The sequence below is a fragment of the Papio anubis genome, chromosome 6 (assembly GCF_008728515.1).
Source record: "Papio anubis isolate 15944 chromosome 6, Panubis1.0, whole genome shotgun sequence".
Lineage (NCBI taxonomy): Eukaryota > Metazoa > Chordata > Mammalia > Primates > Cercopithecidae > Papio > Papio anubis.
Window position 1 is genome coordinate 37,425,943 of NC_044981.1, and position 14,327 is coordinate 37,440,269.

Here is a 14,327-nt window from a genome sequence, read left to right on the forward strand (position 1 = left end):
GCACACACTCTCCTTTCCTCCTTCATCCACCCACCTCCCCAAAAGCATCAATTTAGCAGACATTTGCTGGGTACTTGTGACACATCAAGCTGTGCACCAGTCCCCTGGGAGGAATGAAGATGTCGAACCATCCACCTGGAGCCCCCGGGTGGCAGTGACTTATTCCCACTCTCTTTCAGAGGTGGCTGATGCCTGGCAGAGTTTGGGGCTTTGAGGTTTCATGGAGATCGAGAAACCAAGTGTGTTAGGGGGTGAGGGGGCAGGAGAGGGGTGGGCTGAACCCACAGGCCTCCCATGTATGCCTCCCCTCAGGGTGCCACTGTGTCCCTCTGGGAGACGGTGCAGAAATGGCGAGAATACCGACGCCAGTGCCAGCGATCCCTGACTGAGGACCCACCTCCCGCCACAGGTGAGTCCAGGTGAGCTCCCCACCTTTAGTGCTCCCCACCCAATGAACTCCTGGAGGAATTTGATGAACCCAATGTCTGTGACTGGGACTCATTTGCCTCTGTAGGATGCCACCACCCCTGCCCTCTGCCTTCATCTTATTGTCCAAGCTACTCCTTTACCTGGATACCTTCCTTTCTATTGACCAAAATCTTCCTGTTCTTCAAAGTCCGCGGAAGCACTGCCTCCTTCAGAAAATCTTCCCCAGGACTTCTGCCATCATTTGGCTCTTACTCGTTTGCTGTAGTCTGCTTTGGGGTTGCTGTCTTACTTCTGTCTTAGCTGTCTTATCTGTGTGGCTTCCCTCACGCCCCCGGCCAGCCCCCCAGCTAGAGCCTCTCAGAGCAGGCACCTGGCCTTTCCTTTTTTGTCCTCAGCACCCCCCAGCCTGTGCATGGACTGAGGGCTCCACAAACGTATTTACAGGAAGAAATGTTTCAGGGAGTTCACCAGGTGGTTTAAAGAGCACAGGATTGGAGCCCGCTGGGCCTAGGTTGAAATCCTGACTGTAATTATAACACATGACCTAAAGAAGGTTATCTTAGGTGAGATCAGAGGGAAGGTGAGCTAACATTTCCCTCTGATCTGTGAAGTGCAATTTAAGAATAGGCCTGTAGTGATTGTTCGTTGAGCATGTACTATGTTTCATTATCTATGTAGCACACAGTCTCGATCCCACAAAGCCCTATGGGGCTGGAAATACTCCTGTTTTACAGATCAGGAAACAGACATTCAGTTACTTGCTCAAGATCCTGCCACTGATAAGTGGCAAGTGCCCCTGCTTGGCTCTTGCTGGGTGGGGAAAGTGCTTGGCATACAGTAAGTGTTCAGCAGAGGTTAGTGGCATGCAGCCTCTGAGGAGGGGAGGGGTCTTGGGGAAGGGAAGGAAAGTACCATGGCCAGTCACAAGCAGGGACTCAGAGACTGTTCTCTCTGTTCCCAGACTTGTTCTGCAACCGGACCTTCGATGAATATGCCTGCTGGCCAGATGGGGAGCCAGGCTCCTTCGTGAATGTCAGCTGCCCCTGGTACCTGCCCTGGGCCAGCAGTGGTGAGCCCCCTCCCCCACCTGGTACCTGCCCTGGGTCGGCAGTGGTGAGCCCCTCCCCCACCTTCCCCTATATCCAGGAGGCTGGGGTCGAGGCACTGCTTCCTTTCCTCTGAGACACAGCCCTCCCCACCCAGAATGTCTTTAGGCCTCCTAGTGAGTGGTCTGCCTGCCTTTCCTGGGGTGAGGGGAGTGGCCAGCAGTGATAAGTTTCACGATGGCCTGAGATGCCACCTGAGTCTGGGCGCCAGGCCAGTGCTGGCAGGTGTGTGGGGAAGGGAAAGTAAGTGTCTGAAGAAAAACGCGACCCCCTCCAATCCAGTAGTCAGGAAAGGAGCTAGGTGGGGACAGACCCCTGCGGGGAGGGAAGCTATCCAGGGTGTCTGCTGTGTGTATACATGTATGTATGATATGTGTCTGCAGGTGGCCCATAGCTGTTAGTGACATTTAGCTATCTCCTCACTCTCTAGGGGTTCACTGGGAGGAGTGATCAGGGCATTGGTGGGGTAACCAACTCCATCAGACTCAGCCCTCCTCAGCTCACTCCTGCCTGCGAGGGGGACCCTGTACTGGGAAAGGTGTGACTGGGTAGGTGGGGAGGTCATTGGGGGTACAGAGATTTGCAGAGGCTGCAAGAGGATCCTTGACCGGAGGGTTAGTTAATGTGCCCCCCTATCTTACCCAGCCTCCCTTACTGAGCCCAGTTTCATCCAGGCACCATGGGAGATAACAGGAGACAAGCACCCTCGTGGCAAGGAGCTCCCAGTCTCCAAAAGGGGAGAAAAGATATTTCCCTGTCATCATCATCATCACCATCATCATCATCATCCTCGCCAATATTTATTGAGTACATACTGTGTGCCAAGTCCTGCCCTAAAAGCAGGGCTTTATAACTACCCTGTGGTTCTGCCTGCTGTACAGATGAAACTGAAGCACAAAAAGTTTAAGTGACTTGTTCCAAATGACATGGTCAATGGTAGAGCCAGGATTTGAATCCAATTCATGCTCTTATCATCACACCTTGAAGGGGCCGGAGCCCAAGCAGCAACAGGAGCAAGTGCGGGCATGAGGTTATGCTGTGGGGAAGCCAGGAGTCTTCCTGGAGGAGGTGGCCTGGTGGGGCCCAATGTAAACTTCACCTTGGCACGTAGGACTGAAGTCAGATGAGGCCCAGGCAGGTCTCCTAAAAGTGCTGTCTCCTTGTCCACCCTCACCTCTCCCCAAGGGGCAGGGAGAGCCTGGGCCTAGAAGGAGGCGGGAGCCTGGGCCCATCAGTGGCCTGCCTTCTCCAATACTGCCTGTTGGAGGCACTTTCCACGCTACACTCTTTCCATCCTCACAACCCTCTGAGGCAAGTACTCTGATTATCCTCCCATTTTCAGATGAGGAAACTAAGGCACAGAGGTGCTCAGTGACTTTTGCAAGCTCACACAGCCATTAGTGGGTGACCCAGAAGCTTGGTTTAGAGTCAGTGTGGCTAACTGCTGCACCAAAGGCTTCCCTGGTGGAGGGTTGGGGGGTGCCCTTGCAGGTGGCTCTGGCCTGGAGACAGGTGAGTGGTCTGGATGCCCTCTGCTGTCTGGGCACACCTCTAGGGACAGGGATGAGCTGCCTGCCCTCTCCTATGAACTCTGCAATCTGGTGGTTCTGCTGACTAGCTGTGTGAGCAGGAGCAAGTTGCCAGACCTCTCTGTGCCTTGCTTGACTCATCTGGGAGATGGGATAGAGCCAAGTGGCATGGGTGTGGGGAGGACCACAGGGTCTTGAGAAATGGTAGCTGTTAATTTTTCCCACCTCCCTACATACCTCCCTGACTTCCTGCAATACACACGCTTTCTCTGCCTCCCATAGATTTGAGACTGGCAGCTTGGCCAGCGTCTGCCGGGCTTCTAGACCCCAGGGAGCCAGGCGTAGGACAGGGCCCATCACTCAGCACTAAGCCACCCCCAGCTCTGCCTGCCGCTTGCAGCTCCATCCATCACCTTTAATTTTATTTGAGCAGGAAATAGGTCCTGGTGGTGCCCATTTATGAGTGTACATGGTTTTATTGCTTTCTCCATGAAGATAACGGCCACGGCACAGGCCCCCTGCCAGCCTTTCCCCCACCCCCTCCCCCCGCCACTCGCCAGGCTAATTTGCTCCCTTTTTTGACACTCGGAATCACCGACTCTGCCTCCCTCTCCCCACTCCCTGAGTTAGGGACGCACAGAGACACCTGCCACAGGCTCAAGCTGCATAATTGCTGTCTGTGGCCTCTCCTGGAGCTTTCCTTGGCAAAGGTTGGCAGCGGGGGCTTCCCTGACCCCCACCCAGGTGTGTGGGAGCAGTTCTGAAGAAGGGGACAGTTCTGGAGCTTTCTTGGGCTGATCAAGGGAGTAGCCTGTGGAGAAACGTCACAGTGTGCCCTGGTGTCAGGGAGAAGGAAGGGGGTCCTGGCAGAAAACATGCTCAGTTGGCAATTTGGAGAGAATTTAATGTGGGACAGGGTCCTTTTCAGAGGCTGGGCAAGGTAAAGGGACCAATAAGGCATATAAAGCACCAGGGACTACAACAATGGAAAGCTAGAGCACCCCTAGACCTGAGAAGTAAGGGACAAGAATGGGGCTGGGGGTCCCCATGACAGCTGGGCTACAATGGAGAAGCCACCAGCAGGGCTGTGGCCACAGAGGGGCAAAGTCACTGGCAGACCTCAAATCAAGGCAGGGAGGGAGCAGGGGAGAACACCCAGCATCTCTCTCCCTCCCACTGCCCTTCCATCTTCTGCCAATGCCTCCCACCGGCCCAACCCAGCAGAGGCTAGGGAAGCCAAGGGGTGCTGTCCCATGGCTCAGGCTTCTAGAGTTCAGAATGGAGCAGAGGAGTGGGTGATCTGAGAAGAAGCAAAAGTCAAAACAATCACCAGATCCTTGAGCTGGGTCATGTTAGGAGCTAGGGATGCCACTGAGACCTTAGAGGTGTGTGAGTGTGTGTGCTGGGGAGAAGGGGTAACCCCCCTCCGTGGAGCTGAAGGTGGGCTCAGCAGCCCAAGCAGTGGTACTGAGGGAGGCCAGAGCCACCCCTTCTGCCAAGAGTGTGGCGGCATTAGGAAGTCTTCCAGGGACAGGTGGGACTGGGGCCAGACCTGAAAGAACAGGCAGATGCGGAAGGGAAAAGGAAGCTCCTCCAAGGAGCAAGGGTTCCAGGCAGCACCTTGGACATGGGGCCAGGCTACTGGCCTCGGAACTACACGGTGTCCTGGAGAAGCCAGCCAAGCCCTTGAATTCTGACCCCTCTAATTGAGAACTTGGGACTCAGGATCGTGCAGAGAGAGCAGGAGCAGATGAGTCAAAGACAGAAGATGTTCAAAGGAAATGACTGGCGCAAACGAGACCTGGAGGAGAAGGCTGAAGTGGCTTCAGAGAGCCTGTTGGCCGCCCGAGGACCCTTCAGCAGCCTCGCTTGCCCATAAATAGCTGATCTGCTGGTTACAAATCATTCCGGCCTCATTAGCTACACCCCCTCCTGATCCCTACCTGTTTGTTAGCTTAGTTCTAATTATATGAGAGTCATAAAATGCTTTAAAAATAACCTGTAACTCACAGTTCTTGGAAACTCTGGCAGGTGCCTCCCCTGAGTAATGTCGAGCCTGGGGGCTTTTACAACAGCCTGGGGTTGCCAAGCGGAGACTGGGCCCAAGCTTGTCCCCAGAGGAGTTCTGGCTGAAGTGGTGCCACAAGCTCCATCTCCAGTCTTAGTGAAGAAGTGCCCCTTCAAGAAACCGGCGTCGGGGAGGATGTTTCAAAGGTCTACTATGTACTGGGCACTTCACATGTTTTATCTTCTGGGAAGTCATAATGCTTCCCATTTTACAGATAAAGAAACTGAGGCCTGAGGCTGTGAAGGGACATGCCCAACGTCCCACAGCTGGTTGAAGGCAGAACCAGGATTTGAACTTGGGTCTGTGTTGTTCAGAACCTGAGCTCCTTCTCCTAAGCCCTGATGCTCTACAGTACCCTTCACCCTGGCCCCGAGCTGATGCCTTCATTTCGAGCCTGGCCTTTGACCCTCATCTCACTCCCTTGGGGAGGTCCTGTGCCTGGCCTCTCTGAGTCTCAGCTTCTGCATCTGTAAAATGGGGCCCAGTAGTCCTTGCTGGCCACGTCGTTGCCAGGGTGCAGGAGCTAATGGATTCATGAGCAGCTCTCCATGGCCCTGAGTGCCAGCACCCACGTGGAAGGGCGGCTGTTAGCTTGATTACAGGCGCCGCATCAGCTTCCGGGAGGAGAAGTGTTTAATTGGGGGTTTTATTTCCAGCAGCAGGGTCTGGCTTAATGAAATATCCCTGGGCCTCCTGGCATGTGGCTGCCGGGCTGCCTCCCTGTGTTGACAACCCTTGAGCCAAATCCCTGGCTGTGTTTTACCAGCTCCTCCCAAGCCAGATAAAGCCGGGCTGATAAGTAGGGCTATGCCCTGACCCACCCCACCTCCAGCCAAGATGGGCGTCTGGGGATCATGGGCCCAGCCAGGAACCAGCCTGGCTTTTAATATTTGATGCTAATGAAGGGTAATTGACAGATGCACTTGCACAGGCTTGCTGAGCGAGGGACACAGCGATCCTTTGACTCTGTGCCGGTAATGCACACATCTGTGCACACCACCTCCCCACCCTCCCACCTGGCTCTGAACAGAGGGCACAGGAATGGTGCAGCTGCCGGGGGTCTGCACTGGCAAGAGGGCCTGCTGGCAGGAGACTGAATGTTGAGAAATCTGAGCCCAGAGGAAGGGCAGAGGAGAATGGCACATGCCACGTTCTTTCCTATTAACAGCAAGTTTGGCCGCTAACTTTAGGCCTCTGGAGGCAAAGAGCTGGGGGATTTTAGTCTTGACTCTGCTACTTTCTAGTTGATGATCTTAGGAAAGTCACATGGCTACTCAGAGGCTCAGTTTCTTCATCTGTAAAATGGGACTAACCATTCCTACCTTGAAAGGTGGTTATAATGTCCAAAGGTGTCAGGTGTACAGTAGGTGTTCAAAAACTGGTTCTGTGAAGGCACAGTCTACGGAAAGAGCGTATAAGGAGCATGTTGTGAGGGAACCTGCAACAAGGCAGTGCCTACTGTATGCCAGGTCCTGTGCCAGCTGTGGGAAGTGGTTCTTACTATCATCATATGGTTGCAGACTGAGTCCTAGGTATATGGGTCTTTAGATGTTTTGTGTGCCAGCGGTTCCATGGCTGTGTCTTCTTTTCCCTAGCCCCTCAGCCTTCTTCCTTTCTCCCCATTTCCTCCCACCAAAGCAGGGTGCTAGAGCAGGCTCTGACACCATCTCATTCTGCATGGAGTCAGCTCAGGTTCCCATCACTGCTTTTGGGGGTATTTACAGGAGAACACTGATTTTTCCTCATGTCGGAAGACTTGGCCCCAGTGAAGAATCTCAGGCATCCATGCAGCAGATAAGAGAGGCATCTGGGGGCTTGAGAGGGGCCCTTTACATTGCTAAAATCAGACCATGTGCCTCCCCTTCTCTGCCGTTGGGGATACAGCTGATTTTGTTCATAAATGCTTTTGAAGGGTATTGGAACGCCATCGTTCCCACTGCTGTCAGTTTCACCATTAGATTTTCAGGTTTTTGTTTTTCTCCCAGGTGAAGTGTCTTTTAAAATGCAGGTTCTTCCAGAAGGAGTCATGCCGCAAGCTGACTCGCCCCACTGGGTCACCAGATAATGTCTGTGTCTTGAAGAGGGACCTGGTTCAGGGTTTGTCTGGGAAAGGAGCTGGGAAGGAGGAGAAGAAAGAGCAGGGAGGCTGTCCTGGTGTCTGGCATCAGGGTTAGGGAAGGGCAAGGTCCATTGGCAGGCCTTGCTGACAGTGCTGTAAGAGGGCTGTCATCGGACTCTGCAGTAAAGTTGTCCCTGCCACATTTTTTGCTGGGGCGAAAAATAGAACCCCCAGACTAGATGGTTGCCCCTGTCCTGCACCCCTGAGGGTCAGGCCCTGGGGCTGCCACAGTCCCTATGTCACACACACACACACACACACACACCCACACACCCCCACTCTTTAATAAAGCCTCTTCTCAGGAGACCCAGTTCTTTTTTTTTTTTTTTTTTTTTGAGACAGAGTCTCACTCTGTTGCCCAGGCTGGAGTGCAGTGGCTCGATCTTAACTCACTACAACCCTACAACCTCTGCCTCCCAAGTTCAAGTGATTTTTGTGCCTCGGCTTCCTGAGTATCTGGGACTACAGGAGTGCACCACCATACCCAGCTAATTTTTAGTATTTTTAGTAGAGATGGGGTTTCGCCGTGTTGCCCAGGCTGGTCTCGAACTCTAGAGCTCAGGCAATCCACCTGCCTCAGCCTCCCAAAGTGCTAGGATTACAGGCATGAGCCACCACGCCCAGCCAAGACCCAGTTTTGACTGCTGTCTCTCCACATGAACACTGACCAGTCACTACCCTCAGTGGGCCTCTGGTGTCTTCTCCCTTCTCTGTCCCTCATTCCCTCCTTCCTCCCACAGCTGGGAAAGCTGGTCTTTAAAAAATCTTCTAGACTTTTAGAATGTTGAACTCTTTTAAAGTTCGTCCCGCCTGCAGCTTCCCTTCTTGGTCCCCCTGTGCTCCCTACAGGTCAATGTCCCCCACACCCTCTCACTGTGCCCTTTGTCCCAAGTTCATTGGCCCTGGTGTCAAACTTAAGTTCCCCTGCAGGGAGGCTAGGAATGAGGCATTTCCTCCTGGATGCAAATAAGCAGTGGCCTCTATCAGCCTCACATCAAACCTGAGGCCACAGGTCAGCCATCTCCCTGGTAGGTGGACATGGGGCATGGCGGGGGACAGCCTCTGCTGCTTCTGCAGGGCCTGTGTTTGATCTCTGTTAGTTTCCATCTATGCTGTTCCTTTCTGAGGTCTTTTTTGTTTTTTTTGTGTGTGAGTCTTGATTCTCTGAAGCCAGGGATGGTGCCACCATCCTCAGACAGGGGAGTTCCCTGAGGACAGGGGCTGGATCCTTCCCTCTCTCCAAGGGCTATCTCCATTTCCAACATATAATTAGAGTCTACATGAAGGTAGGAGCTGGGTCTTCCCCTTTTCTATGGGGGATCTCCAAAGGCCAAGGCTGCATATATCCATGAGGCTGTGTACTCCTTTTAGACCCGGAGGTCTAAAAGGTAGGTCTGTGTCTCCTCCATCAGATTAGGACTTCTTATGGGCAGTGCTGTGTCTCTCTCTCTCTCTCTCTCAGATTGGTGCTCTGCCTCCCTTCCCTTCTCTTGGGAACTCAGTGTTAACCTTGTTCCCAGGGTCTGCTCTCCCCAAGGAGTGTGGGCGGGAGGTGGGTGCTGAGTCCTGAAAATCAGAAATAGCGAGTGACTGCTGCTGGTTGGTGCCAGACCTTGTCAGTAGTGTGATTTGAGGCTGAAGGCAGGGACACGGATGTGAGCTAAACTCGTCTCATCTCAAAGGCATGAATTCATTAAACTGTGTCCTAGGGTGGCTGAGAGGCAGGGCTGAGGGTGGAGCTGAGGAGCCCCTACCGTGGTGACCCCATCTTGTCCCTGGACCAACAGGGTATATGACAGGAGAGGAAGGTCCAGGTCTCTGTGTATGTGTGTGTGTGTGTGTCTGTGTAAAGAAGGGAAAAGGATGTCACTAACTCAGAGTGGTCCATTCTGGGGAAGCAGGGATAGCCCTCAGGTTTGGGGAGGAAGGGGGGCATCTAGCACTGGGCAGGCTGCCCTATTCTGGGCTGAGGCTCAGGGCCAGGTCTCCCCACCCCAGTGCCGCAGGGCCACGTGTACCGGTTCTGCACAGCTGAAGGCCTCTGGCTGCAGAAGGACAACTCCAGCCTGCCCTGGAGGGACTTGTCGGAGTGTGAGGAGTCCAAGCGAGGGGAGAGAGTGAGTTGAGGCGGGGTTCTGAGCCAGGGGGCGGGGAGCCGTGTCTTGGCTTCACTGGAGCAAAACCCCTTGGCTTTGGTGGGGGCATCTGCGGTCATTTCATCTATCCCCTTGCCTCTGGGGGCTTTGTACACCATGCTTTCTGGACAAAGGTGGTGTGTATTCACCTCTCTGGCCTTGGAACGGGGCCCGAGATATCCAAGAACCATCGCCATAGGTTACGGTTATTCTCTTTCTTGGTCCCGGTATCCCTGGTGAGTCCTGACTTGGGGCTCCAACTCTGCCTCTGTCCCATGGGAAGGAAGGTTGTGGGAAGAGGGCCATGGGCTGCCCATGTACACTTATGTCCCCTGTGTGCCACAGAGCCCCCCGGAGGAGCAGCTCCTGTCCCTCTACATCATCTACACGGTGGGCTACGCACTCTCCTTCTCTGCTCTGGTTATCGCCTCTGCGATCCTCCTTGGCTTCAGGTAAGGTAGCCCGGACCCCAGGAGGGGGCCGCTTCATCCTAACTCCCCCAGATAGAGGAATGAAGCAGCCCAACACCAAATCAAAGCAACAGCGCAGCACATTCTTCCTTCCCTTAAGAGCTCTCTAGAGAGCCCTGACCTTAGAATATGAGGTTGAAAACACAGGATATGATACTGTGTTCTTAGTCTAGTCTCCACTATGTAAATGTGTGCATATGTACTGCAAAAAAGAACAAAAATACCACACATGCACCACCAACCTCAAAACCTTAACCGTTGGTGATGGGATTACAGAAAATCCCAGGAGATCTTCTCCAATGAACATATGGAACTTTAATAATCCAGAAGTCAGTATGATTTTAGAAAAGATCTTGGGGACTAGAGATCCTCCTCCCTTTGGGGCTTTTCAGCCCCAGTGGAAAAGTTCCTCCTTAGGTCTAACCTAGATGAGACGTTCCTTCCAAACTAGGAACTGGGAACAGAGTATCAGGTTCTTCCCACTCCTCTGTACTTGGTGGAGGTGGGCCTGGGGGACTGGGTTCAAAGAAGGGAGGGATTCTGAGACAATGAGACCTCAGGACACCAGGCAGCAAGAGCAGGAGAGGTGGCATTCCCCCTCCCACCTTCAAGGCACCTGGCACAGTCCTGGGCACATGGTGCTCAATAAATGCATTCACTCAATGAATATTCTCCTCTTTTATTACGAATTATTCCAGCGATTCAAAAATGCAATGACTGATATTATGATCACTCATGCATACACCATCCAGCCTAAGAAATAACATATCTCATAGTTACACTTCTCTGGGCAATCCTCTCTGATCACATCCCTCTCCCTGCCCTACGCCCCTCAGAGGTAAGCCCTGAATGTGCCTCTTTGAATTCCCAAACATTTCCTTGTACTTTTACCACATTTGTGAGTAGCTATAGAAATACATAGCAAGGTTCTGTGTATTTTTAATGGTGTGTTGAGCATATTTGTCTTAGTCTTTTCCTGCTGCTATAGCAAAATACCTTAGACTGGGTAATTTCTAAATAACAGAAATATATTCCTCACGGTTCTGAAGGCTGTGAAGTCCAAGATCAAGGCACCAGCAGATTCCATGTCTAGTAAGTGCTTATCCTGTCTTTCCAAGATGACACCTTCTCACTGTGTCCTCACATGGCAGAAGGGCAAATGGGTGAAAAACTCTCATAAACACCCTCAAGTCTCTTTGATAAGGTACTAATCCCATTCGTGAGGGCAGAGCCTTCATCAACCGAATCACCTAAAGGCCTCACCTTTTCATACTATTGCCTTGGGGACTAAGTTTCAACATGAATTTTGGAGTGACACAACATTCAAACCATAGCATTCTGCCCCTGGCCCCCCAATTCCTGTCCTTCTCACATACAAAATGCATTCATTTAATCCCAATGGCCCCAAAGTCTTAGTTCATCCCAGCATTAACTGTAAAGTCTAAGTCCAAAGTCTCATCTAAATATCATTTAAACCAGGTACGGGTGAGACTCAAGGGATGATTCCTCCTGAAGGAAATTTCTCTCTAGCTGTGAACTTATGAAATCACCGAAGTTATGTGCTTCCAAAATGAAATGGTGGGGCAGGCATTCTTATTTCATAGGATGGACATTCTCATTTCAAAAGGGAGCAATAAGGGTTGGGTGTGGTGGCTCATGCCTGTAATCCTAGCTAATTGAGAGGCTAAGGTGGAAAGCCTGCTTGAGGCTAGAGATTGGAGACCAGCCTGAGCAACGTAAGAGACCATTAAATAAATACAATTGTTTATTTTTTATCTGAAACAAAATAAAGAATTAAAATTAAAATCAAAAAAGGGAGAAATAGGAAGAAAGGGGTAACTGGTCCCAAGTAAATCCAGACTTAACAGGACAAACAAGATCAAATCTTAAAGCTTGAGAATAATCTTCTTTGATTCAGTGTCCTGCCTTCCTGATATAGAGGTGGGAGTTGAGTCCCCAAGTCTCCCCGAAGCCCCACTCCCACAGCTTTGCTGGATTCAGCTCATGTGGCAGCTCTCTCAGGCTGGAGTTGTGTGCTGGTGGCTCTACCAGTCTGGGGTCTTGGGAGAGAATCTTGTCCCCCATGACTCTGCTAGTCATTGCCCTAGTCAGGACTCTCTGTAGCGGCCCCGCCCCTGTGCCTTAACTACTATAGATTTATTAGAAATCTCCACTCTGCCCAGGCCCTGAGGCTCTCCAGGATATCCTTTGAAATCTAGGTCTTCCTGGATTTCAAAGAAGCAGCTATGTTCCCTATAGCTCTTGCACTCTGTGTGTGTAGAGTTAGCACCACATGGGCACTGCCAAGGTTTACTGCTATGTCCTCCAGAGGGATGGCCTGAGTTATACCTGGGCCCACTTGAGCCACAGCTAGGGTGGCCAAGGAGCACTGCACCCCAGTGTAGGGAGCAGAGACAGGAGGTGGCCCTGGGCAGTGAGTTCCAATGTCTCACATTGTCCAGGGCTCCTCCCCCAAAACTGTTCTGCTCTCAAGACCCTGACATCTGTGCCTAAAGATCTCTGAAATGCATTCAGGGTCATTCTTCCACTTTCTGGATGAATGGCACCTGCCTTTCCTCTATCCATACTAAGCTTATTAAATGTTCACTTGGCCACATCCTTGGCATTGTCTCCTGAACATGCTTTTGCATTCTTTACAACATGACCAGACTGAGAATTTTCCAAATCGTTAAGTTCTTCTTCTCTTTTGATTATAAATTTCATCTTTCATTTCTCTCCTCCCACATTTTGCTATAAGCAGTCAAGAGAAGCCATGCTGTACCCTCAACACTTTGCTTAGAGATTTCTTCCACCAAATATTCTCTTTCATTGCTCGAAAGTCTTTTCTCCCACAAAACACTTGGATATAGACACAGTTCAGCCAAATTCTTTACCACTTTATAACAAAGATGGCCTTTCCTCCAGTTTCTAATGCAATGCTCCTCATTTCTATCTCAGACCTCGTCAGAATGGCCTTTACTGTTCATATTTCTACCATTATTATGTTCACAACCACTTAGATAATCTCTACAAAGATAGAAATTTTCTATATAGCTCTCATCTTCTTCTGAGCTCTCACCAGAATCACCTTGTATGGCCCATTTGTGGAAATATAGACTTTTTTCCAGCCCACCACCCAATTCCACAGCTACTTCTACATTTTTAGGTATTTGTTTCACAGCTCCCCACTCTCGGTACCAATTTCTGTCTTAGTCTGTGTCTGCTATTATAACAAAATACCTTAGACTTGGTAATTTTTGAATAATAGAAATTTATCTCTCGCAATTTAGAGGGTGGGAAGCCCAAGATCAAGGCACCAGCAGTTTGATGTTTAGTAAGGGCCTGCTCTCTGCTTCTGAGATGGTGTCTTCTCACTGTGTCCTCACATGGTGGGGAAGGAGTGAACACTATGCCCTCACATCACAGAAGGCAAAGGGCTCACAAACTCACATAGGCCTCTTTTACAAGGGCACTAATCCCATTCTTGAGAGCAGAGCCCTCATGATCTAATCATCTTCTGGAGGCTTCACCTCTTAATACTATTATTGCATTAAGGATTAAGTTTTATCATGAATTTTGGAGGAACACAACATTCAAATCATAGAAATATTTTTCTGTAATTTTTTGGTCCAACATTATGTTTGTATGAGATTCATTCACATTGACACAAGTAGTCCTGTTTTGTGGATTTTTAACCACCATTCCATATTCCATTGTATAATAGAGCACAGTTTATCTGTTAACCTTTTAATGGACATTTGAGTTGTTCTCTTTTTGTCTTTCTGAATTACAAATGTTGGTGCAATGTGCATTCTTACTTGTGTATTTCTCTGGGGCATATACCTAGGAGTAGAATTGCCAGGTCTGACTACCACCTGCTTTTACAATTTTACTAGGTATTGTTAAGTTGCTCTTCTCTTTGGTCACACCAGTTTACCCTCTCACCAGTAATAAAAGAGAGCTTCCTTTGTCTGGCCTTATCACCAATGTTTAGTGTTTTCAGACTTAATTGTTGCTAACCTGAAGTATCTGAAACTGCCTTATGATTTTAATTTGCATATTCCAGATTCCCAGAGAGATCAAGCATTTTTTTCATGATTTATTCTGTGAATTGCTTTTTCAGATCCCTTGTTTACTTTTCCATTGGCTTATTTGGATTTTTCTTTTCTATTTTACATATTCATTATATATTCTGGATACTAATCCAGAATTTACCCTCTCTTTAGTCTGTGGCTTATTTTTTCACTCATTTTATGGTGTTTTCCGCACAGTAGTTCTTCATTTTAATGGAATAAAGTTTATCAATTTAGTATTGATAAATAAAATTTATCAATAAAGATTTACCAATTGATAACAGTTAATTTTATTGATTGGTTTAAAATTATTCATTTTTTTCCGAAGAATTGTGGACAGTCTTATTAAGAAGTCTTTCCTTGGCCGGGCGCGGTGGTTCATGCCTGTAATCCCAGCA

At 50.0% G+C, this 14,327-nt stretch overlaps 1 protein-coding gene across 1 annotated transcript in view; it reads left to right on the forward strand.

The window, feature by feature from the left end:
• The window catches only part of GLP1R (glucagon like peptide 1 receptor), a 42,018-nt gene that overhangs the window by 7,359 nt on the left and 20,332 nt on the right, over positions 1-14,327 (forward strand). The window contains exons 2-5 of the mRNA XM_003897563.5: positions 313-409; positions 1,391-1,498; positions 9,250-9,368; positions 9,732-9,838. Coding sequence (XP_003897612.1) covers positions 313-409; positions 1,391-1,498; positions 9,250-9,368; positions 9,732-9,838 — 431 coding nt within the window. The remainder of the gene's footprint in view (positions 1-312; positions 410-1,390; positions 1,499-9,249; positions 9,369-9,731; positions 9,839-14,327) is intronic.